The 25,333-nt window shown below is 37.7% G+C and overlaps 3 protein-coding genes across 3 annotated transcripts; all 3 read left to right on the top strand.

The window, feature by feature from the left end:
• The first annotated feature begins 1,845 nt into the window (after positions 1–1,845).
• Positions 1,846–8,828, top strand: LOC101740725 (beta-1,3-galactosyltransferase 1). The gene is made up of 6 exons (XM_012690245.4): positions 1,846–2,136; positions 3,184–3,358; positions 3,809–3,986; positions 4,549–4,768; positions 6,790–6,912; positions 7,728–8,828. The coding sequence occupies exons 1-6, from the start codon at positions 2,085–2,087 to the stop codon at positions 8,009–8,011; spliced, it is 1,032 nt and encodes a 343-aa protein (XP_012545699.2). The 5' UTR covers positions 1,846–2,084; the 3' UTR covers positions 8,012–8,828.
• Positions 8,829–11,778: 2,950 nt separating this feature from the next.
• On the top strand, positions 11,779–20,500 carry LOC101742592 (uncharacterized). Its single transcript, XM_062674452.1, has 5 exons — positions 11,779–12,164; positions 17,376–17,441; positions 18,084–18,227; positions 18,524–18,610; positions 20,434–20,500. The coding sequence occupies exons 1-5, from the start codon at positions 11,975–11,977 to the stop codon at positions 20,454–20,456; spliced, it is 510 nt and encodes a 169-aa protein (XP_062530436.1). The 5' UTR covers positions 11,779–11,974; the 3' UTR covers positions 20,457–20,500.
• Positions 20,501–22,230: 1,730 nt separating this feature from the next.
• Positions 22,231–25,327, top strand: LOC119630076 (uncharacterized). The gene is made up of 2 exons (XM_038018202.2): positions 22,231–24,381; positions 25,018–25,327. Exons 1-2 carry the CDS (start codon positions 22,287–22,289, stop codon positions 25,158–25,160), a joined length of 2,238 nt encoding a protein of 745 aa, XP_037874130.1. The 5' UTR covers positions 22,231–22,286; the 3' UTR covers positions 25,161–25,327.
• Positions 25,328–25,333: the final 6 nt, after the last annotated feature.

Raw genomic sequence — 25,333 nt, forward strand, 5'->3', positions numbered from 1 at the left:
CTGATCCCCCGGATTCACTCTCGGTGCTTTTAGGACTCTCAAGCATCGGTTCGGTGACAAGAATTGACAGTAATGAACTAGAGAATAAGCTGAATTGATTATAATTATGTTCCTCTTATTGGCAACTTGCGGTATTTTTTTCGGTAGGGGACTTTATCATCCGTACACATACCCGGTCACCGTCCTTGCCGAACACGTCGCTTGTGACGAAGGGCTCGACGAGTAAACTAACCCCTAACTAACTCACTGAGTTTCTCGGCGGATCTTCTCAGTCGGTCGCGATTTCGATCCAGTGGTAGATTCTCCGAAGCACCGCTCTTGCTAGGGCTAGTGTTAGCACTTTCTCTCAGGTTGTGCCCGTGAGCTCAGCTTCCCGTCCGGGCGTAGCTGAAATAGCTTCTTAAGAAACCAGCGAATGGGTAGGAAAAAAAAATACATTTCAAAAATGTAAATGATTTTGGTCGTAATAAAATACTTTAAAGTTTAAAGCCAGTTATTGATCGAAGCACACGCTTTCTTAACGGGAATTTCCTCCCTGCCAATCTTATGGAAAATTTTAGGGACTTCAAATTACCATAACGTTAAGCCATACTCTCTAAAACAGATCATCAGATCAAAGCATAATTGGATTGATTAGGATCGGGATCACATGCAGGCTGGTTTTCAGCTCTGATCAAGTCTGGCCATCTATGAAGGATTAATACCTACCTGCTTGTGTGAAGCCACGACTCCGTCATTTTGTTTGGAATGGATTGCATGGGGCTTTTATAAATTATGAGCATTGAGATGAGGGATAGAAAATTCTATGTTAACGGTTCCCCTAATGTAAGTATACCTTGCCACGTAAATATAATAATATAACATATGTGTTTTACTTTATAATTTATTTTTTTCGGAACTAAAGTAGGCAGAAGGAAATTTAACAATCTGGTCTTTAAACGTCCCGTGGGTCATAGATTGCCGACCCCTGCTCGTACTACTCATTCGTAATCATCATAACGTCATGATTTGTACCTGCTCAGTTTCCCAGAACCAGTTTTTTATCTCAGTATCATTTGACTCAGAGATAAGACTTCTCAAAAGACATTAGTTTATTTTCATCGCGTCTAACAAAATGCGAATATAATAATTAAAATATAGCGTGAGTAAGACATTAGTATAGCTTAGAATTATTTATTTTTTCCTACCTATTCTACTTAGCTCGAGGGACTATACTAGATTCACAGAACTAAAAGGTGAGCTCACGGGGCTCTAACCTGAGAATGTTGCTAACACAAGCCGTAGTAAGAGCAGTGCTTTGCTGAATCTACCACCGGATCGGAAACACGACCCACTGAGAAGATCCGGTGAGAAACTCAGTGGGATGTGTCTGTGGGTTAACTTACTCGCCGAGCCCTTACAATTAAAAGCTGCATGTAAGTAAGTCAAGGAGCTCATAGACATCTACAACGTAAATGCGCCACCCACCTTGAGATGTAAGTTCTAAGGTCTCAGTATAGTTACAACGGCTGCCCCACCCTTCAAACTGAAACGCATTTCTGCTTCACGGCAGAAATAGGCGGGGCGGTGGTACCTACCCGTGCGGACTCACAAGAGGTCCTACCACCAGTAATTACGCAAATTATAATTTTGCGGGTTTGATTTTTATTACACGATGTTATTCCTTCACCGTGGAAATCAATCGTGAACATTTGTTAAGTACGTACTTCATTAGAAAAATTGGTGTAAATAGTAAAGGTGTATTTTCTTAACCCTCGAGCGGTGTTCGGGCCGAACCTTTGAAATGAATAGTCAAATATTTATATTCTGACTGTCACAATCTTGTGCAACGTTGTCCACTTCCTTAGATACCCTCACATAAGTGACAAAACTTAATGTTTGTACAACGATAACGTATCTATTGATAAAATCGATCCCGAGCCAGTAATAAAATTCTATTATTGAGTTAAACCGAATCATGACGAACGTCCAAGAGTCATATTAACAACAAAGAAAACTTGATTCGATTTAAAAACAGTTCGAAGTGTATTTTTTTATTAAATAGTGCAGTTGAGATGTGCTTTGTGCGAGAAAAATAAAATAGGATGAGGATGACGAATGTATTTTTTTTGACCAATACATTTAGGAAAATAATAAGTGAGTATTGGTTTGGGACGAATATATAATAGTTATACAATTAGTGTTGGGCTTTGGGGTTTATCGGACTGTTTTGAGGAGTGATTTCAATTGTCTTTAGTGATCTTTGGTACTTTTGTTAGCTATGAAACAAGCTAGAGTGACCTTACAGTGGCGTTGGTTTGGGACACGGTGTTCACTTGGGGTTCTATGTTCAGTCGCTTGACACTCTGTCGACGTGCGCTAACGATTCAAAATAAACAATATTAATATTCCAATCGTAACTTGTTCAATAATTATTATTGTTTCTGATGAGATCCATGATTCGTTTAACTAACACTATGGGTAAATAATAAACTAGCGAAATTATTGTTGTTTATCCTTTGATCACGTTATTTTTTAAGGTTATTGTTTAAGTTTTTTTTTAATGCATAGTCGGATGGACATGCGTGCAGTGATGCACATTTGGTGTTAAGTGGTTACTGGAGCTTATAGGCATCATGAGACATGAGACAATTGACTGCTGCGCGATCGCAATATGGAGGTGGTAAATACTCGTACAGGCTTACAACGCGATCAAGGACTCGTAAATCTATACTAATATTATAAAGTTGAAGAGTTTGTTTGTTTGAACGCGCTAATCTCAGGAACTATTGTGCCGATTTGAAAAATTCTTTTAGTGTTAGATAGCCCCTTTATCGAGGAAGACTATAGGCTATAGGCTATAACATCACGCCAAAACCAATACAAGCGGAGCACCAATAAGCAATGTTTCAAAATCGGGGTTATTTTTACCTTTTGAGAGCGTCCGCTGCGTGCGCTGCAGAAACGGTTAAAGTTTCGCTAAAATAATGTATGACAGAATTGTTTCCCTTTAAAATACCTAAAAAAAAGTCCGCGACAGCTTATGCCTATATGTTAAGGTTGGCTCACTATAACGTTTTTTATGCTAAACAAATTTGTTCTAAAATAAAGCATTATTTGTGAACTATTTATTCCACGCGGACGAAGTCGCGGACAAAAGCTAGTGAGTTTATAAATGTTATGATAATGACATTTTATTTTTAGTGCGTCGGAGGATTTTTGTAATTCTACCGTTCTTGTTGGGATTGGGAGTCACCATTGTGGCCTGTAGATGGACGGCCGCCGTTGTCAGCCACGTCCTCCTACCACCAGGTCCGCCGGATCAAAACTTGGAGCATTTCATTAGGAATAGAAGTTTAAGTCACTATTTTGATAATATGTGAGTATTTTAAATAAAACTAAGTAGCTAAGTAGCTACTCCTTAACGTAGCATGTTTTTTTGTTTTTTTTACCTATCTACCTATTTGCTGGTAGTAAGAGGCTATTTCAGATACACAGTGGTACGTGAGCTTACGGGGCTTAAACTTAAATAAAAAGCTAAGACTGGGCCCAGCAAGAGCAGAATCTACCACCGGATTAAAATCGCGACCGAATGTAGACGAAATATAAGGACAATTTAATAGCTAAGCATAGTGTTGATTTTTGCATACATTAAGGGAATATTTTATTTTTGGCTCCGGGAACGGTACGCTTACATTCTGCAGGTAAGAATTACCAGGTCTTTAAGTAAAGCAGCGCGACACAAGGTCGTGTTTTACCATTTGGCTCCAAAACCCTAAAGCGCCGTTACACAGCTTTAGATTAAAGATAATTTCGTAATATTTTTCAGTCAAATCCTCATAGAGCCGTCCGCGCCTTGCCCAGGGTCGGACATTCCTGTGGTAGCGTTGGTAGCTACGACGCCATCACGGTTTGACCAGAGACAAGCCATCAGAGAGACGTGGGCTAAACGTGTGCTTACTTACTTCTTTATGGGCTTGGAAGGAGGGAAAATCGATGAAAGTATGGTGAGTACAACAAGGATATTTAAATTTGTCGCATTTTTTTTTTATGACTTAGATGGGTGGACGAACTCACAGCCTACCTGGAATTAAGTGGTTACTGGAACCCGTAGACATCTACGACGTAAATGCGCCACCCACCTTGAGATACCATTCTAAGGTCTCAAGTATTCCTTCAAACCGAAACGCATTACTGCTACACGGCATAGATATCGCTCCGGGCATTTCAATATTGTAGTAATTGTTACGTTATAATACTCATTGTAAAAATTCATATTTAAAAAAAAAAAGACATGCCCGCTGAGTTTCTTGCCAGTTCTTCTCAGGACGGAGGCTAGTTCTTGTGAATTGGCGGTAGTTCTTTTGACGTTCAACAAGTATGTACTTTCATTTATGTTTAATAAAATTTTTTTGATTTGATTTGATTTGATTTGATTTGATAATAGGCAGGGCGGTGGTACCTACCTGCGCGGACTCACAAGAGGTCCTACCACCACTAAAGTCCCTCCCATCACTGAAGTCCCTCGTTAGCAATCTATCGAATGGGTAAATTTACCTTTTTGTCTAGGTAGATATCTACGTAGAAGCCAAGGAACACAGCGATATGGTAATATTGAACTTCCACGAACATTATCAGAATTTAACCTTGAAGACTGGCTTCATGCTGAAGTGGACTCTAGAGCGATGTGCTAACGCCAATTTCCTACTTAAAATCGACGACGATGTCTTCTTAAATCCTTGGAACTTGGAGCAGGTAATGAGGGGAAAGGAACGTCACAAATTGATTGGTGAGCATTATTGATTAGACGTCTTCGATAAAGATTATTTTTCTTCTACCTACGCCGAAAGTTCGGTTTTCCTCCCGCTGTACAGGTAAGAAAGTGTAACTTTTTCTCCCTGGGCACAAGTGCGCATGCGCGTCAGTGTCTACGTCTGCTCTCACGCAGCTAAAATTCTCCGCCATTATTGTGCTCGGGTAATTTGCAATATTGTGTTTAGTGTAAAAGTGAAATAAACAAAAGGCAATATAATTTTATATTGAAGTATTAAACAAAGATGAGTTCATCAGACAGTTCTTATTACAGTTAAACTGTGTTTTTACGAGCCTACACCCTGCCAGGGCTTCGCCCCTGAACCTCGGCTCGGTACTCCATGAAATTTCGGCCTGGTAGGAGGAAAAATAGTATGTGCACCAAGGGAGAAAAGTAGGACATTTCCTCCTGCGTGTAAAATGGCAAACACGCGGGAAGGACTTGACTACACTATCAACCATTAGTACACTTTAGGCAATACTGGTTGTGTGTGTGAAATTACGTGAAAAAAATTAGTCCAGTCCAATATGTTACTGTGCACTTTCAAACTTGTATCTGCGGTTGTTGATTCTGTATGAACAGATATTTGCAGCCCACCTGAATAGTCAACGCCGCCCCTAGACAAAGGCAAGGTTGTATCTTGAGTGTGTTCAGTGCGATGATACATTATGAATTTTCTCAAACCTTGTTTATAGCGGTTGAGCGCTTCATGGTGGTAGGGTGTGATGTGTTTTGACGCAAGAAAACTCCGACTTATCATATTAGGTAATGATGGTTTTAAGAATCCAGACTTCGGCGACTCCCTGACCCGTGCAATTGAAGACCTTAATGACGTCAATTAAGGGACATTTTGCCTTTAATGTCTGAATTCTTGACCAGATAGTTGGTAGAGTTATCCTCGCCCAGGGGTCCGCTCCATGGAGCGCTACTCGTTGTTCTTCAGTAAATTATAGATGCCTCTTAAAACAGCAAGACTCGTGGCCGCCACTGCTTACGTTAGCAATAGACCGGTACAAGAATTTGCAGTAATGAACTAGGGAATAAGCTGAATTGATTATAATTATGTTCCTCTTATTGGCAACTTGCGGTATTTTAATTTCTTCGGTAGGGGACCTTGAAAATTTATTGTACGTGCGTAAAAACATTGAAGAATTCCCCAGAGTCTGCGATTTGCACAATGTGAACACTAGGAACAAACATAGGCTTGCGTTGCCGGCGGCTCGAATTAAGAAAATAAGCAACTCTTTTAGGGGGCTGGGTGTACAACTTTTCAACAAGATCCCACTAAACGTTCAACTACTACCTGTTCATAGATTTAAGAAAACTGTTAAGGAACGTTTGTGCAACAAGGCATATTATAAAGTTAAGGATTATTTACTAGATGGCACTACGTGGGAATGAGGCGCTCGCTCCTGGCCTTTTCATTTTTCATTATTATTATTATTATTTTTAATTGTATTTTTTGACTTGTTTTTTCTTTTATTGTGAATATTTCTATTTATTTAAAAAAAAGAAAATATTTGAGAAAAAACAAAAAAAAAAAAGCCCGCTGAGTTTGTTTCGCCGGTTCTTCTCAGGACTGTGGCTTTTTTTGGAACCGGTGGTAGAGTTAACATTGTTATTTGTATTTTGACATTCAACAAGTGTGTCATACTGACATCTAAGTTGAAATAAATGATTTTGAATTTGAATTGAATTTGTCATCCAGTCAGGTACCCGATCACCGTCCTCGTCGAACCCGTCGCTTGTGACAAAGGGCTCGACGAGTAAACTAACCCGTAGACACAGCCCCCTGAGTTTCTCACCGGATCTTCTCAGTGGGTCGTGTTTCCGATCCGGTGGTAGATTCTGCGAAGCACGGCTCTTGCTAGGGCCAGTTTTAGCAATACTCTCAAATATCACGTTAATTAGGGAAGCGAGAGTGCCCTCAAAAAACATGACAAAAAAAATTAAAAAGGTTGGCAAAGGTTGTGTTTTGACATTGTAAATTATTACAGGATACAAAATCAAGGATTCAACTGTACACCGAGATCAGTATACGAAATGGTACTTACCCCGGTGGCTGTATAGCCGTGATGTGATCCCGGAATATCTGGCCGGACCGGCCTATGTCGTAAATAGTGAGTTTGTTTTGTTTAAAGCGTCTGCGCCCTTTTAAAGTCCAAAAAACTTTTCTTTACTGTTAAAATATTAGAAAGAAAATTGCGTTTTTTGCATCTGAAAACAGATAGTGTACGCTTCATCTGATGGTGGGTGATCAGCTCCTTACGTTATTATAGTATTATTAGTGTTTGAGTTATGGTATTAAATTGAAAATTATTTAATTACGAACAGTGAATTTTTTGCACGTTTATCCCGACTATAAAATCCTTTGACTTGTCTGACACGTATTAGTCTAATTTTAATTATAATAATGCGTGAAAACCCCCTTTTGAAAAATACATTGTTTTAGCGACATCTACCGTTCGTCAGTAGAAACAACAAGTGACATCTGTTGTTAGCAATGAAAGATTAAACGCGCCAAACCATTTTTTTTTTGCACATTTGATTATTTTTGTTTTTGCTCTCGATGGCTCACGATTTCTTTGACACAAAGTGATCATAGGAGCCCACAGATACCAACTACAACGTGCCGCAAATAATTTTAAAACACGATTCCACATTTTTCCGAGACGATCTACTGAGGATGTAGATGCATGCTCACGTTTAAGCCATTGTGTTTAAAATGCTCGCTCGTTTAATGATAGTAAGCGTACTAAATGGTTATTTCAATTTAACACACTTTAAATAATAATATTTATGTATTGTATCCAACAGGCGCCTAGTCGTCGCTTGAGTTTTTTTGACATTTCATAATTATATTCAGTTTAGGGGAAGCGAATAGTTTTGCTTAGTAAATTAAAATGTCCACCGTGAATCGTATTAATATTTTCAGCGAAGCACATCGCGGAGATTTTACAGGAAGCAAAGAAGACACCGCTGATCAATTTAGAAGATGTATATTTTACTTATCTAGTCTCCAGGGAAGGTTTGGACTTTGAATTGACTCACGAAAGAACTTTCAGCCCGCACAAGCCCTTCCTGCTGTGCTCATATTGGAGCCTCACGACTGTTCACAGTGTATCTGATACAGAAATGCTAAGCGCTTGGAAAAGTTATAATGACGACGCCAAACAAAATAGTACTTTATGTGGCTTTCGCTTTCCGCCGCTGCGATGAACTATGAGAATATTGTTTAATTTCAGTGATTTCTTATTATGGAAATGAATTGGTTATTGTACTTAGAGGCAGAACTGACGGTATGTACTATTCCTCTGGTAAGATCCGTCTCATTTCCCTAATTATATTAGAATTGAGGGAACAAATTCATGTTAAGCATCTAAATAATGGAAGCGTATCGCATAAGCTGCTAGTTTGTAAGGCCCCTTCGTGTATTAAATTGAATATTAAGTGTATTATCTATGGTATTAAATTGGAATTAATGTGAAAATAAACGTTACAGTGCCATCTACCGGTATATTGTGAAAACTATGTTGAAACTATTTAAAATTAAGTGCTTAATTACGTAAAATATAAAATAAATACATTATAAATTAATGACAATAAAATAATATAATAATTTAAGAATTAAGATTAATTGTACTGCAACAATGCAACGAGTAGTTATATAATATATTTCTGTATATATTTCTCTAAAGAAAACTCAGCGTCATTCAAACAGCCTATATTTCCACATCAAAACATTTTATCGTCATGAGGTAGATGGTAGACGGCCGCATTTATGCAATGAAAACAATAACAAGCACTGGGCTTATTTTATATGTATAAATATCTACGAACAGTACGTATGAGATTCAATTCTCTCGACGTATGCGGTTTTGAACCTTATTTTTGTTTTCACATGTGCGTAATTCCGTCACAGCGCGTAATTATAAACAAATTAGAAGTTTAATAATAAACTGAAAATAAAATACCATGTATATCTGATAAGAATCCTCAGTAAAAATATATATATATATTAAAATATTTTTTCATATTTTTGTGTGTTTAATTTTGTACCGAATTACATAATAGGTATATGATTTGGCAACATTAATTTTCATCCTACGACATGTCCACGGGATAACAGCCGTGGCCGTAATAATAGTTCGGTCTAAATCTCTCTATACTATTGGAAAATAAAGCTAACAGAATCCAACAGATGTGAACGCAGCTGTTTGATAAGTTACATTGTGTTTTTCATTTATCTTTTTAACTTTTTTATGACCACAATTTCAATTACGAAGAACAGGCGCTGATTTAGAGCCATTGAAATAATTAGCAATTATTTATAGCGGTCCTACGATCTGGTACCGATTGTAACAAGAACGTTCTGCGAGTTTTTTAACTTTATCGATAGCCTTTTTTTTTTCCTGCCTAAGCTGGTAGCCTAGAGTGGCTATTCCAGCGTAACCGTGGCTAGTAGGTGAGCTCACGGGGCTCAAACCTGACGACGATGCTAACACGAACCCTAGTAAGTGCCGTGCTTCGCAGAATCTACCACCGGATCGGAAACGCGACCCACTGAGAAGATCCGGCGAGAAACTCAGCGGGCTGTGTCTGAGAGTTAATTTACTCGTCGAGCCCTTCGTCGCAAGCGACGGGTTCGACGAGAACGGTGACCGGTGCTTGAAGTACCTAAAAGCACCGTTAGTGGATCGGAAGGATCCGAGATGACGTGTTTTGGGCGACGTCGACTGCTTTCCATTCTGTCCGCAGGATCGGTAGTGTCGATAGCGTAAAAGTTAACTCTTTATATGGAGTTGAAACGTTTGCCTGCGTTTGCCGCCAGGGGCGCTGTTCTAACTGCATACTTGAGTTAATTTTTACGTTATCGAGAACGTTAGAAAACTCTTACTAAGTACACTGCGACGCTTGAAACGCAAAAGTGACTAAGCGACAATAACTGCTTTGTACATAAATGATAGGCAATAACCATATTCGATGCGCAAAAAATATATATTTCTAGGTCTATTAAAATCATTTCAATCGTACAGCTAGATTCGTTAAAATAGATTTTTTTTTCAGGTATTTTAACTTTAAATTAGTCTACTTTAAGTCCACGCATTGTAGCTTAGTCACGTTTGCCTTTCAAGCGTCGACTGGTTTACGTTACTTGATTAGTGAAGTTACGTGAAGCGACACCGTGGCCTTCGATTCACGATGAATTTCCGGAAGAACTTCCTAAAATTATAAGCTGCTGTACTGCTGCTGTGTTAATGAAAATTGAGTTCTGTTCATATTAAGGTTAAATTTAGGTTAAAGACTTCGAGAATGTATCATTTATGTCTGGTACTGATGTGCTCATCCCTTTAAACTATTTATAATGTTTCGGAAAATAAGCCGTCATTACGGTATGATATCTGATATCCTCGTCCTTGCGTCCGTAATCCTCCCATGCTGAGGGTCGTGGCCTCATGAGGCTTTCTTGGGAAAATACACATGGTAGGATCCCGCGTCCTTCCACAGCAGTGCTTGTGGAAGATATTTAGTTCTTCGAGACCGCTGAAGCCTTATGTGAGTCCGGATAATTAACTGCCGCCAGACATTCGGCGTTGACTGTTATACGGTGGAAAGATCGAACTCCAACTTAACCGTGCTCTTTTCTCATCCGGGCTTGGGATCGATATTGGCAGAGTTATGACTCTTATTATTATGATATCTGATATAGGGTATGATATGGTATTGTGTGGTATGGTATATTAAGATAAGGTATGATATTGAATGGTATGTTATGATATCTATTAGGTATGGGTATGCTTCTTGACAATCAAGATCAATTGATCGATCAATACAGTAGACATACTTTATTAAAAACCGAAGGATACCATTATTAAAGTATGTTTTTAAATTAAGCTATGTCAAGTCAATTTTAAAATTAAATATTTTTTTAATAAAATCCTAAATCCTTCTCTGTATTAAAAATGGAAGGTTTAATCGGTTGAAACGATTCAGAAATTCCTATAAAACCTACATCGGTACAGTATCGTGTATAATCCTGACAAATTGTCTGCGATATGAACTTGACACTGTTCTGTTTGATTGCCGCGCTTCTGTGTCTGGCGGGGCTACATCGGGTTGACGCTGGTAAGATGAAAATATCATCTTCTATATTTTTAATCTTCTATATTTAAAAAAATTTATTGCTGTTCGTTAGTCTCGCTTAAACTCGAGAACGGCTGGACCGATTTGGCTAATTTTGGTCTTGAATTATTTTTGGGAGTCCAGAGAAGGTTTAAAAGGTAGAAATAAATATGAGAATGCTCGGAATTAAATAAAAATAACAATTTTGTTTTCCCTTTGATGTGTCTTCCGTCGGACGTATTCCTTTTGTTTGTTTTAAGTTTATTTTATACAAAAGTTTAGGTCTTTTATTTATCGATCAAGGCACTACGAAGTCTGCCGGGTCAGCTAGTATAATATATTTTAATACGCTGATGATAACGACGATGTAAACATACAGACGAATGTGCTAAGGGCTGAATAATTACTGGATAATTTAATGAGCAATGAATACACGTTCTTGTTCGACATACTCTGTCGTCCAGAATGATAATCTTCCTTAGTTAAAGTTTTAGTCTGAACTTCAGATTGTTATACTGAACTAAATAGCACATTTGCTTTGTAGTAGGTATATCTATGTATAAGACTGGTTATAGTATGAGTCTAACCTATTGTGTTGAGTTCACACGGATTGGTATCAACAATCGGTAGGTAAATAGAGCAAATTCATATACCTACTACGCAGACTAGACTTTGTGTTCCGTTGTGAGTGGTGGAATTGTGAGTCCATCAAACCACCTGTTTAACCACCAAATGTTAGGTGTCATCCGTCCAAATCCACCAATTAAAGAAGATACTCTGCAGTAATAATCTTGACAAGAAATACCCTCACTGTACGACACAAACCATTCATAAGGTATAATTAAAAATCAAATTACCTAACGCTTCACCGATACTCTGGGCATTTTAGACTTTTTTTTCAATCACATCACTCCAAAAAAAGAAGAGCTGGCCGACCTCAAATTAAAATGTGTCCCCGGACGTACCGTGATCCGTATTAAAGAAACACATTCCTCAAAAGACAAGAACTCTAGTTCTGACGAAGACGAAGGTATAGCCACAGATACTCGAAAATCGCACATGACGTTTCCTGCCAAAGATAACTCCTGTCAAATGTGCGTCTGCTCCGCCGAGGGAAAAGATGAATACTGCAGTGAAAGACCAGCCGTGAATGTCAATGAATGCTTAATGATGTCAAAGCTGATGGATAATTTCCATAGCTATATGCCTTTTGACCACAAGAGGAATTTGGCATTTAGGATCAGAAGAGGTGAGCAACAGCCGGTGCATCAGGTACATACAGAGTGCGATATGGCCAATCGTAAAATGGAATTATAAGGCTTTTTAACAGAGGAACAGAGGGTATCATAGATACATCTATGTTAAACTTACTCTATATTTATTGATTCAAAAACAGTACTTACTACTCCGCTAGTGAATTTTTAAATGTTATACCTTAAAATGCGTATGTGGCTTAAGGAAAAAAAACATATAAACAACCAAATATATTATTAGCAATGTTTTAATCAGTATCATTAGTAGCTGTTAGCTGAAATTTGACCATAATTACTGACACCTTAAAATTGTGATTTGTTTTATGTAGTTCATAGTCTCTTTTGTTCGTTTCTAGATATATATTTCTTGTAAAACTGTAAGTATTTCACGTGCAGTTACTGTACAGTTACTGTAAATATTTCACTTACAGTTTTTATCGTGGAAATAGAAAGGCTTGTAATATTTACGTACTATAGTGTTTCATTCCTTATTGGTTAATCATTGGCTTAATAAAACAGCCTCTGAAAGATTAGGTGAATTTTTTTGTATGTATTAATGGCAGAAAGTAATTAAAAACGCGGCCAATTATTTGCCTGTTTAAGTGATTATACTTTTTAGTTTCCGAAAATGTTCACTACAGAACAGCTGAACTTAATATTGGAAACTACCCTTTTGATTTACGACCGTTGCAACATCATACCGCTTTAGTTTTCCGCAAAGAAAACAACCTAACTTAAGTATAACTACAGATTACCTGTGGCACGACGACGAAATCCCGTACGAAGCTAACGCAAAGTGCCAAAGAGGGCACTCCTATTACACCAACGACGTTAATGCCAACGACACCACCATAGACGTGGGATCTGACGTCGAAAGTTTGTTGGACTACTCCAACAAAGACGTCTGCTATTATTGCGTTTGCTCCGCCCGCGGGAGAGAGGTGGGCTGCATCAGCAGAAGGCCTTGGTACTGCGAGTACTATAGGGTGCTGCGGGAGGGCGATGCTCCGAGGGACATGTACCGGCAGACGCTTCAGCAGGACAGGCCGGCTTACTTCAGGCAGCTGTCTTACAGGCTGCGGAGGACTATGGATGCTGGGATTTTCGATTTAGTTGATAGCGGTACGGTTGTGAAATTTGGGATCGGGCTGTGGTCGGTTTGGTGTTCTTCCTGGGTTTGCTTTGGTTGTAATGTTGGGATGTTCTTTTTGAAATAGTTGTGCTTTCCGACAGTGTCCAGCTACTTTTATGAAGAGTGAAGATTCCTAAAAAAACTAGTGTTGTATTGTGTGTATGTATTGTCATTTGAAGCATACGTTTGAAAATATTTGATGACGTAAAGCTATTTTCTTCAATCCTGTTTTAATTTGAATCTTAAAGAAGAAAGATGAACTGTACATGTGCACTATGAGATCAGAATTAGTCGGATTCAGTATTCTAGAAAAGTTACCGACAAAGTGCTTACGGCCGTATAGCCCGGTGTAAAACATTTTGACAGTAAAATTGGACTTTATTTGGAAGAGCGGATTTATTTTGGAGTTAATTAAAAAAAAATACTGGAGACTTGCCACGATTTGAAAAGAAGGCATTGTTTTTAAATCCCTGTTAAAAAGTAGACATTAAATTTTAGTCCCAACTTTCGTTTCGCTCTCTGCAAGCCAATCGTGCCCTTTCCAATGTTTAACGATATTTTGTTTTCAAGAATTAAAACGATGATTGGTTGCAGGCGGCGACACGTTGTGTTGCGACCACCCTGACGGCCATCGGAGGAGTCTACATAACCAGGTTCGGAGGAAGATCAGGCTACTCAGGAACAAGGTCACCAGAGAGAACCTCATGTCTGGAGCTCCCGGAGGAGATTACGTAGATTTCATTGTTAACAACGATTAGGAACGACCTGGATTTATTTATTTAACTGTAAATTCTAAGCGAAGAAGATTTGTAAATAAGCAATCCTTTATTGAGTCTATGGTTTTGATAATCAGTGCTGCAGATTTAATATTGCTAATGTGCGTAATACGTACTTTCAAAACTAAGAGCCATACAGATCTATAAGGTACTTCAAGAACTGGCTGAAATGTAACTAGCAATTTTAAAGTAAAAATTCAAAAATGGAAGGACAAGTACAAGATATTTTATTAGAATTTCTATAAAGCGAATATCCTTCTGCAGACTGACAAGGAATAAAAACCTGATTGAATCCGGCCAGAATGCGTTCTAACCATGAATAAATTGCTACCTACCTTAAAAATAATTCAGAATATTGATTCTACATAAATAAACATTTGTGATAAACTTCAAACAGTGTTTAGTGACGTGTGATTATTTAATTATGGTGTTTTTATCTTTATACAATAAAACAATGAGTTAAACGTTTTCGTTTTCAATATTTTAGTCATTTCACATTTTTCCAGCATTCACAATTGATTTAATTTTTCACGAACAACTCCGATCGCACTGCCTTCGTTAGACACGATAAACAAATGCTTTTATTTGAAAACTTTTGATCGAGTGTTTTGATGTTATGTTTCGTTTTGACGCACTGTCTCTCTGTTCCTCTCGTCTAGGTTCTAAGCAGGTATTCTTGGAACATATTTCGATTTTAACGCACCAGCTTAAATTGATAGCGATTTTAAATTATTTTATTTCCTAGTCGGAGCGCGTTTTTGTAACTCCACACCGGTCAGTACTATCAATCCGCCTATTGCTACCCTGACGCAGTAATACCTTTTTTATTGCTTAGATGAGTAGACGAGCTCACAGCCCACCTGGTGTTAAGTTGTTACTCGAGCCCATAGACATCTGCAACGCAAATGCCCCAACCAACCTTGAGATATACGTTCTAAGATCTCAGTATAGTTACAACGGCTACCCCATCCTTCAAACCGAAACGCATCTCTGCTTCACGGCAGAAATAGGCAGGGTGGTGGCCCTACCCGTGCGGACTCACAAGAGGTCCTACCACCAGTAGATAGAGCGTTTCGGTGCTTCGTTGGTTCTCTTTGACTTCCAGCTCACGTCTCAAATTGCGTCCATGTTTTGGTGCGCATGGGCTCTGGTAATCACTTAATAGTAGCAGTACTGTAAAAACTTAGACCTTAGAACTCATATCTCAAGGTGGGTGGCGGCATTTACACTGATAATGTCTACGGGCTCCAGTAACGCTTGTCGTCGCGGCCTAATGGATAAGACGGCCGGTGCATTCGTGTTGAGCGATGCACCGGTGTTCGAATCCCGCAGGCGGGTACCAATTTTTCTAATGAAATATGTACTTAACAAATGTTCACGATTGACTTCCACGGTGAAGGAATAACATCGTGTAATAAAAATCAAACCCGCAAAATTATAATTTGCGTAATTACTGGGGATAGGACCTCTTGTGAGTCCGTACGAGTAGGTACCACCGCCCTGCCTATTTCGGCCGAGAAAGCAGTAATGCGTTTCGGTTTGAAGGGCGGGGCAGCCGTTGTAACTATACTTGAGACCTTAAAACTTATGTCTTTTTTTTTAATTGTTTATATGGGTAGACGAACTCGCAGCCCACATGGTGTTAAGTGGTTACTCGAGCCCATAGACATCTACAATGTAAATGCGTCACACATCTTGAGATATAAGTTCTAAGGTCTCAGTATAGTTACCACGGATGCCCCATTCTTCAAACCGAAACGCATTACTGCTTCACGGCAGAAATAGGCAGGGTGGTAGTACTTACCCATGCGGACTCACAAGATGTCCTACCACCAGTAAAAATCTCAAGGTGGGTGGCGTATATACGCTGTAGATGTCTATAGGCTCTCCAGTAACCACTTAGCAACCTGGTGGGCTGCGGGCTCGTCCACCCATCTAAGCAATAAATAAATAAAAACATACAGTTCCAAACTTCGAATACCAAACATCTTTATATAAAGACATTGACTCCGGCTACGAAATAAAAGTATCGTTAATATGTCTGTGCTCTCGACAGAATAGAAATATCAATACAAAGCTCGGTTCTTTTAGATCGAAATATGTAATTAATCTATTTAAATGTATAGTAAAAATTAAATTCATCTAATTCTATGTGAATAATTTTTGTTTAACTAAAGCACCCACGCACCGTATGACTGATGCACCGAAAGCACTCTTTGTATTACTAATGTAGAAGATAAAGCTGTTATAAAGCTACCGAAAGTTGTAGCTGCATTTTTTTAAAAGTCAGAATATTGACTATAACGAATTCGAGAGATGATTGTGTAGGAGAAGGGCAGACGAAATAAATTCTCCTTTTTTATTAGATGTATATTGTAAAGAAAGATATTTTTTACAACAGATTCGCGATCGATTTCCTCTGTTGCATTTTTTTTTGTAATTCAATTATTTTAGTTGTGTATTGATTACCTACACTTATACTTACTAATATTATAAAGAGGAAAGATTTATTTGTTTGTTTGTTTCGAATAGGCTCCGAAACTACTGGACCGATTTGAAAAATTATTTTTCCATTAGAAGCCGACATTGTCCCTGATGAACATAGGCTACTTTTTTAAAAAAACTTTTAATTTTTTTTTTGTTTCATGTGTGTTTTAATGTTTCCGAAGCGAAGCGAGGGCGGGTCGCTAGTCATTTTATAAATGTAGCTTTTGAAAGTTGTGTTCGTACACTATGTTGTTTGTTTCTGAAACAGAAACCCTTAGAAGGGCAGTGCAAACATTTAATAGAGCTAAAGGTTTTTATCGATCTTAATGTTTATTACGGACTCCAAACAATAGCGAAAAGCTTAATTTTGTACTCAAATAATTGTAATTGGTTAAAATATACAAGGAAACATTTTAGGATATAAAAATTCAAATTCAAAATCATTTATTTCAACTTAAGATGTCAGTATGACACACTTGTTGAATGTCAAAATATAAATAACAATGTTAACTCTACAACAAGTAAAAATACTTGATTTAATTAAATATCTGTTATCGAAGTTTTGCATTTCCTCTCTAGAAGTGTTTACAAGTGCTCAACAAGACGCCGGGGAGTAGAATGGGTACCTATATGGTACCACGATCCTATCTATTTCTGCCACGAAGCAATCATGGGTTATTGTCTGTCCGTCTGCCCTTCTAAGCGACTTTTAGACGATTTATTGGCGCTCTAAATATTTAAAAATCTTTGGTCATTTGCGAAGTTATTTTTTTTCCGAGAATTTGTTTGCAGAAATATAGTTAACCTTTCAGTTGGTGGAGAGCCCACAGGGAAGAAGTGTGTACCATTTGTATCTCAATACGATGATTGTAACGCTGGTGAGTGCTTTCTCATATCATTTGTATTAAGTTATGTGTCTGAAATGTCTTTTTTTTTATTGTTTAAATGGGTGGACGAGCTCACATCTCACCTGGTGTTAAGTGGTTACTGGAGCCCACAGACATCTACAACGTAAATACGCCACCCACCTTGAGATATAAGTTCTAAGGTCTCAGGTATAGTTACAACGGCTGCCTCACCCTTCAAACCGAAACGCATTACTGCTTCACAACGAAAATAGGCGGGGTGGTGGTACCTACCCGTGCGGACTCCCAAGAGGTCCTACCACCAGGTCCATAGATTTGTCATCTGTTATACGCCTTTGAAGCGAACTTGATTCTATGGCGTTTCTTGAGTTATATGATACATAGTTCTCCGAAATTACAAAAGAAGCTAGAGTAGGGCCTCGCAATACCCATAGCATAGGTGACAACTTACCATCATATATGAATTGGATCCTTGTTGAAAATCAGCGTGATTTTTGACGCTACGGTACTGTTTTGACGGTAAAGTATTATTTTTACGATTATCGCTTTCTGATATCTATGGGCACTAAAATCCACTTACCACAACGTGGATCATGGGATCGTCTATCCAGCTAGTGTAATGAAATAAAGAAAGAGAGACAAATTGCATTTCAGAGAACCAGTGTATGGGTTGTACCAAATGTACGTGCACCGCGCAAGGAACCTGGTCGTGCAAGAAGGAGAAGAGATGCTCTCTTTTAGAACGAGAACCGGTCGACGAAGAAGACATTGACAACGCTCTGCAGCTGATGGAAATCGGTATGGAGAACCATAATTGTAACCTCATAACGGGGATTCCAAGTAGAACGCGTTATCTTCGTAATAAAAATAGGTACAATTGGGATTTATACTTCTGGGAGCTTTGAAAGCCCATAGGAAAATTCTATAACATCAGTCGTTAGTACACATATTTATTAGATACATGTAAATGCCTACCAGAACTCATAGACAATTGTGTGAATGGCTTCTGCAAGCGGATGTATTTATTTTAGAAGAAAATATCGAAGCAGGGCTGTGTCTTGCTTATGCAATATATGTAATTAATTATTCCACAGAAATGAAAAACGAAAGAATGAAGCAAGCCAGTTCATCATCGAATCCTCTAGTACCGTCACCTCCTAAACTGGAAGATTTGGTCATAGGTATCGTAAATTAGTCCTCTTGATTCAACATTGTTTTGTGGCTGATAACCAAATCGCACATTAATATAAAGAATAATTTCGGATATGTTTTCTATGCTGAAGTCTTACAATTGGTAATCAATTCCCATCGGTCTGATGACAGACAGCTGTGAGCACAGATATATGTGGTATATGGGGGTGTGGTGTAGTATGGTGGTATGTGGTTGGTTCAACTACAGGCACTCGAGCACTATCAGACCAAGGTGTATGCACTAGTTTTAGTGGCCTTAATCTTTGTCGTCCTTCTTCAGAAACTTAACGCCGAAAGTTGGTATTTATTAGTAATTTCCAAACTTACTCACTGGAATTCTAAAATCTGTTACTTAAGAAGCACCCCATACGTAAGCTAATAACAATAATTTAATAATTAATCTACCCTTGTGTTATTGGCCGCGACCTTTTGCTTATTGTTAATGCAGTACATAACACAGCCCCTTGTTTTTGGACAGCCTGCCCTTCTCTCTGTGCCAGAAAACAGTCGTGTGTTTCAGCTTAAGGGGCGGAATAGCCGTTAAACACACGATACTTTGATCTCATGTCTTCAGGTGCTGGCGGAATTCGCATTATGACCTCTCTATAATCCTAAGTTGATTAGATTAATAACACCAGGTGGGTCGAGTTAGTCCAACCATGTAGACATGTGGAAATCAGAGCCGTTACACCATGAATGCCAAGTAAGATATAGGCTGGGCCTTTAGTGCATAACGGATATTCTATTTTTCAAACTGGCTTGTGTGAGATCACGATAATGCGTCGTACCATCAGCTATAAAGCACTTTTTGTCATCAGCCATTAAATCTTCTGAAAGCCTTGTCTTCTTCTTCTTGCACAAAAGATTGTATTGTTGGTGCAGATAATGTGCAAAAAGAATAAGACGAATTATGTAGTCGGTGTATAAAATATGTCATTCCACATTTTGTAGTATCAGCGCATCATGTCCTCTTATAATGCTGTGTAGGTATTTGTCATGAGTTTTGCCACCGGCCTTCTTCTTGTTCTTCTTCTTATTAGCCCACAAACGTCCACTGTTGGAGGCCTCCCCCGAGCCTCGCCACAAAGATCGGCCGCCTGTCTGACGTCAATCTTCTTTGGATTATATATTAATTATTATTGTAATGTGCAAAATGGAGTAACGTTTTTCTTTTGGTGTTTCTATTATTTCAATTAACTGTGTGTCATTCAATTCAAATATAAATTAAACACAACGTTAAGTTGTTAATGTTCAATAAGGCAGCGATCGGCCTAAGGACTGCCGTTTTTCTAAATAAGGTATGTGAGGTCGTTTGCCGCTCACTTCTAGATAAACAAATAACGTTCGCCTCCATTCATTTCTGGGCAAGGTTGTCTGTCTGGAAGAGATGGTTTTTGAAGATACGATTTGAGACACTCGGTTTACCTTCATTGCATTTTAGTAGCATATTCAATTTATAACTGGAGATTCCCCGCAAGGACGTAACTGATGATGGTCGCACTAGCGCCTGCTGTGTCGTATACACCTTCTTTGTCTAAACAGATGTCCACCTAATAAATACATCTTCGCTCACTTCGCACCTGGTGTTAAGTAGTTACTGGAGCCCATAGACATCTACAACGTAAATGCGCCACCCACCTTGAGATATAAGTTTTAAGGTCTTACTATAGTTACAACGGCTGCCCCACCCTTCAAACCGAAACGCATTACTGCTTCACGGCAGAAATAGGCAGGGTGGTAGTACTTACCCGTGCGGACCCACAAGAGGTCCTACCACCAGTAAATTATTAATTATCTGTTTTTATTCATGCAGGTTACATTATAGCAGTAAATTGAAGCACTAAACAGCACTTGATAAAATAAAGCACTTTGCACGTTTATATTCTTTTTTTATTTGTTTCCTAAATTCACGATAAAAATTGAAAGGTAAGGCTATCTATATATAAGCACAATAATTCAACTTTAGCTTTGCACTCACTTCACTTGGTGAGGCTACTATGGCCTTTATAACACGTATGTTCCATGGGGAGTGTTCTGAAGAATTGTTTGAGATGATACCATCATCTCGTTTTTACCATCGCACTGCCCGTCATCGGAGTAGAGTTCATCCATACTACTTGGAGCCACTACGTTCATCCACAGTGCGTTTTTTGCCACGTACCATCCGGCTTTAGAATGAGCTCCCCTCTACGGTGTTTCCCGAGCGCTATGACATGTCCTTCTTCAAACGAGGCTTGTGGAGAGTATTAAACGAACGTCCATGAACGACGGTAATCTCTCACTGTCAGACGGGCCATATGGTCGTCTGCATACACGAGCAATAAAAATAAAAGCCATCTCGTTAATACCTCAGATGGCTGACCTAGTTCTCGGCGCCCAGCCTAATTATAAATCTACTTAACCCTAGACATAGCTCTAGTGTTAAGCCTGTCAAGACGTTTAGTAAAATTGAGAGTAAACACGAATACCCTTTAACCTTTAATAACAAAGACCTACCCTACAAAGTGTAACATGTGGGAAGTATCCTAGTAGATATGCTTAAATTATGTAGAGTTTCAACTCATAATTCAAGGTAGGTGGTGGTATTTAAATCCAATTTGTAGCGGTGTCTCTGTTAATGAAAATACTAATTCTAATCATCGCTTGACCATTTATGTAGAGTTTCCCAAAAATATTTGTTTTACTCGATGATGTGGGTAATGCCAGGTTGGAATATTGGTGAAGCTGTCTGAGCAAGATGGTGACTGAAGGTGATAATGATGGTAGAATGATTTCAGAAACTAACACTGAAAAGAAATTTAGTATTGAAGATGAAATAATGGATTTAATGAGACCAAAACGGTCTATTAAAGAGACCGATCGTAATTTAAACAATAATAATACAGTGAAATTCTATCATACAGTTGACGAAATAAATGAAGGTAAATCAATATTATGGCTTTAAAAATGATTACCAAATATTTGTATAGATTGTTATATAAATACAGTAGATTGGGGGGAATAGGGACTAGAGGTAGAATAGGGACAAATCTGGGATGTCACAATACTCTTGTGGAACTGAAAATGACGTCTATTTTGTGTTTAAGAATATTAAATTGCTTAATTTAGTCAATAAAGTTTTGTAACTCATTAGAAAAGATTATCATCAAAGATATTGAAAAGTTATTTACCTAAAGTTAGGTACCTACTTAACAACTAAATAGTGCCAGCCCTATCGAAAAACTCTATTGTCCCCATACGTAACCAGATTCACCCCAAAGCAAAGGTGAATCGGGTCAGGCTAGTTTTTTCAGTTTTTGTGTAGTTATATCTTGTAATGAACTATGTATAATAACGCATCGTATATGTATAAAAATTTAAGCCTCCGGAATCATTATGATCTCCGTTTTATTAATATAACTACAAAAAAAAGACGATAAAAAACTATGTCAAACTTAAAAAGTGTCCCGATTCCCCCCATTTTACGGTACATTACTTTTCGGGTCTTTCTTTTAATATTACGTATTATTTATTATTTATTTCACAGATACTTTAAAGAATAATAACACGTTTGGAACGGTAACAGCTAAAAAAGTGGACGTTTCACTTCAAACAAATGTTTCTAGAAGGATCGGACTAACATTAAGCGATAAAACAAACCCTTTACATATAGCACACAATGAAAAAATGTATCAGCACATGACTGATAACAAAATAGACAATGTTATTGAAGAAAACTATGAGAAACAACTTAAAAAGAATTACACAGAGAGTCAAAAAGATAAACACGTTTCTAAGGTAATCGTTAATGAATTGAAAACAGGCACGGAATTGATAGGTGATAAAAATGCTCGCGTGACCTCAAATGTTACGTTTACTCCTGAAAATGACACTCTCACGGCCATGGCTTTCATAGCCGGTAATCTACTAAACAAACTATGGAATATGGAACGTGATTCGACGGAGTCATTAGAAACCGACATTGTGAAGCATGAGAAAATATCTGATTTAATAGAACTCTTCAAGGAACCTTTATCTTTGAGACAGGAAATGTTTTTGAAGAGCGCTCTAGAAAAGCTGTCTGGTGTTATTGACAAAAACGAAGACGTAGGGAATTTGACATTATGTGGTAAATTTGAAGAAGCCAAGAAGCTATTAATTCCGGTTGAGTTAAATGAAACTAATGTTAAATCGGTAGATGGTGATACAGTCAAAACAGCCAAAGCATTGGATAACATAAAAAACGTATTGACTCTCATAAGCAAATATGAAAATGTCAATCAACAGATGCTTAGAAAGAAGACTTCTAAGAACTCGTTTGGATTTGATTCACACAACTTAACTAAGGATGAAAACGTTACTTTAAATTCATTCGGAAGGATATTGGAAAAAGTCACTAAATTAATAATGCCTAATAATAAACATGTGGTTAAAAAAATTAAAAAGTCAAATATGTTTAAAAATGAACCAGATTTTGCTAAGAATAAAAAATACTTTCAAGCTGATTTGACCAACTTAAATTTAACAGCCAAAGACAAAATTATACTAGATTATATCAGTCATATTGAAAAATATCCAGACTGCTTGTTGAAAGACCAAAGCAAACAACGTAAAATCAAATCGAGTCCTTCCTTTCCTAGTGTAGAAAGTAATATAATGTTAAATTTATCAGAATTTTTTAAGATGAAATCCTTAGCTGATCTGGTAAAACTACTTGATAATGACAAAATTAATAAAACAAATATAGAACGGTCAAAATCGACCACAGAAATGTACACAAGTATCAAAACTACACAAGTTCCTAAAAAAGTTAAATCATTAGAGGCCAGCAAAGAGAAATTGAAAGCACATTTGAAATCTATTCTCGAAGATTTAGTTGAAATACAAAATGCCAAAGGTATGCCCACTGGTCAAGCTGATGTAAAGATAAAGGATATCTTGCCTTGCCTTTATAATAGTTTAAATTCTGATAAACCCACTAATATCGATGATGATCCAGTGAAGAAAATAAGTAATGTATTTACAAATTTGAAAAGAGATCTAAAATACACGTCTCAAACGCGAAGGAGTAGTACTGTTGGTCATAGACCGAAATCCGCTGTCGTTTGGGAGAGGCTGATAAAAAATTTGAACGAAAACAAAATCAATACTCGTAGAAACATATTACCTTCAGAACCTAAGTCATATAGTGAAATTAAAAAAGCTTTAGACAATATCAAGCTCGAAAATGTAAACACGAAATTATCTGTTGTTACTGAATTACCAGCTGCAGAGAAAGCTATAGTACTAAGAACCTTGAATCTTGATATCAGAAAAATTATAGAAATTCTGGAAAACGTTAAAGACACCGTAGCTTCTGGTAATATACCTAATAATAAAATAAACGAACTTCATGGGTACGTTGATGTTGTTGCCAAAAACATAAATTTAAAAACAAACATTTTGAGTCAGTTGAACAGCAATAACCAAAATATGTATTCAGCGCTAAAAACGGACGGAAACGTAAAAGATTTTATGCCTAGTCCGAATTTGTACAAGGAAGAAAACGTCCTATCTAAGATAACGAGAGATCAGATTGTAAATCAGTTAATCAAGAACCGAATTCAGAGATATTTAAGAATGAAACAAATTAAGTATTATGATACAACCGATGACGTGATATATGACATAGCTAAGAAGATATTACTGTATCTAGAGAACGGGAACGCTGTTCTTGCCAGAGAGTTGTACAAGATATTTGTGAAACGCCAAATTGATGATAACAGTTTCAAAGATAGAAATGGTAAATTATTTTTACAGCTTAAAACCTTAAATGTTTTTTTAATGTTTAAAGAAATACAACAAGTATTTTTATCCGTTACGAAACTAATTATTTACCAATTGAATAATGTTAAATTAGTTTGGTGAAATGATCGCGCTAATGTCGGTCATTTTTTTTTTTTTTTTATTGCTTAGATGGGTGGACGACCTCACAGCCCACCTGGTGTTAAGTGGTTACTGGAGGCCATAGACAACGCAAATGCGCCACTCACCTTGAGATATAAGTTCTAACGTCTCAAGTATAGTTACAACGGCTGCCCCACCCTCCAAACCGAAACACATTACTGCTTCACGGCAGAAATAGGCAGGGTGGTGGTACCTACCTGTGCGGACTCACAAGAGGTCCTACTACCAGTAATTACACAAATAACAATTTTGCGGGTTTATTTTTTATTACACGATGTTATTCCTTCACCGTGGAAGTCAATCGTGAACATTTCTTGAGTACGTATTTCAATTGAAAAATTGGTACCCGCCTGGGATTCGAACACCGGTGCATCGCTCAACACGAATACACCGGACGTCTTATCCTTGAGGCCACGATGATTTTAGCACTTTAACTTTTAATTGTATTCTAAAATAGTTGTTCACATTTTAGAACCAATACCCAGCGTTGATTACCCCGCCAAAGTTCACCTTGAGCCGATTGTAAGCTTTTCAAGTCCACAGCCGGAATATGGAATTAACACCCAAGAACGTTTGATCAAACAGTTGATTAATATGAAGAACATGAAAATTTAAATTGGCTATCAATTTTTGGCCTTTTCAACCCGTGATGTTGATGAATTTGAAAAAAAGTTCACAATAATTAAAAACCACCAAATTTAATTACAATTAAGTGCCTAAAAATGAAAAAGGTTTTTTTTTACGATTTGTATTTTTTTAAATAAATTTTTATGTATATTATATATTGA

This window comes from Bombyx mori, chromosome 20 (assembly GCF_030269925.1).
Source record: "Bombyx mori chromosome 20, ASM3026992v2".
In the NCBI taxonomy this organism is placed as follows: Eukaryota; Metazoa; Arthropoda; class Insecta; order Lepidoptera; family Bombycidae; genus Bombyx; species Bombyx mori.

Coding starts and splice junctions, on each gene's coding strand:
- LOC119630076 (XM_038018202.2), top strand. CDS start 22,287: ATGTATCAGCACATGACTGATAACAAAATAGACAATGTTATTGAAGAA. Junction 24,382..25,017: donor CAGTTTCAAAGATAGAAATG/GTAAATTATTTT, acceptor TTCACATTTTAG/AACCAATACCCAGCGTTGAT.
- LOC101742592 (XM_062674452.1), top strand. CDS start 11,975: ATGACGTTTCCTGCCAAAGATAACTCCTGTCAAATGTGCGTCTGCTCC. Junction 12,165..17,375: donor GGCATTTAGGATCAGAAGAG/GTGAGCAACAGC, acceptor TTAACCTTTCAG/TTGGTGGAGAGCCCACAGGG. Junction 17,442..18,083: donor ATACGATGATTGTAACGCTG/GTGAGTGCTTTC, acceptor ATTGCATTTCAG/AGAACCAGTGTATGGGTTGT.
- LOC101740725 (XM_012690245.4), top strand. CDS start 2,085: ATGAGGATGACGAATGTATTTTTTTTGACCAATACATTTAGGAAAATA. Junction 3,987..4,548: donor GGAAAATCGATGAAAGTATG/GTGAGTACAACA, acceptor CTTTTTGTCTAG/GTAGATATCTACGTAGAAGC. Junction 6,913..7,727: donor ACCGGCCTATGTCGTAAATA/GTGAGTTTGTTT, acceptor TAATATTTTCAG/CGAAGCACATCGCGGAGATT.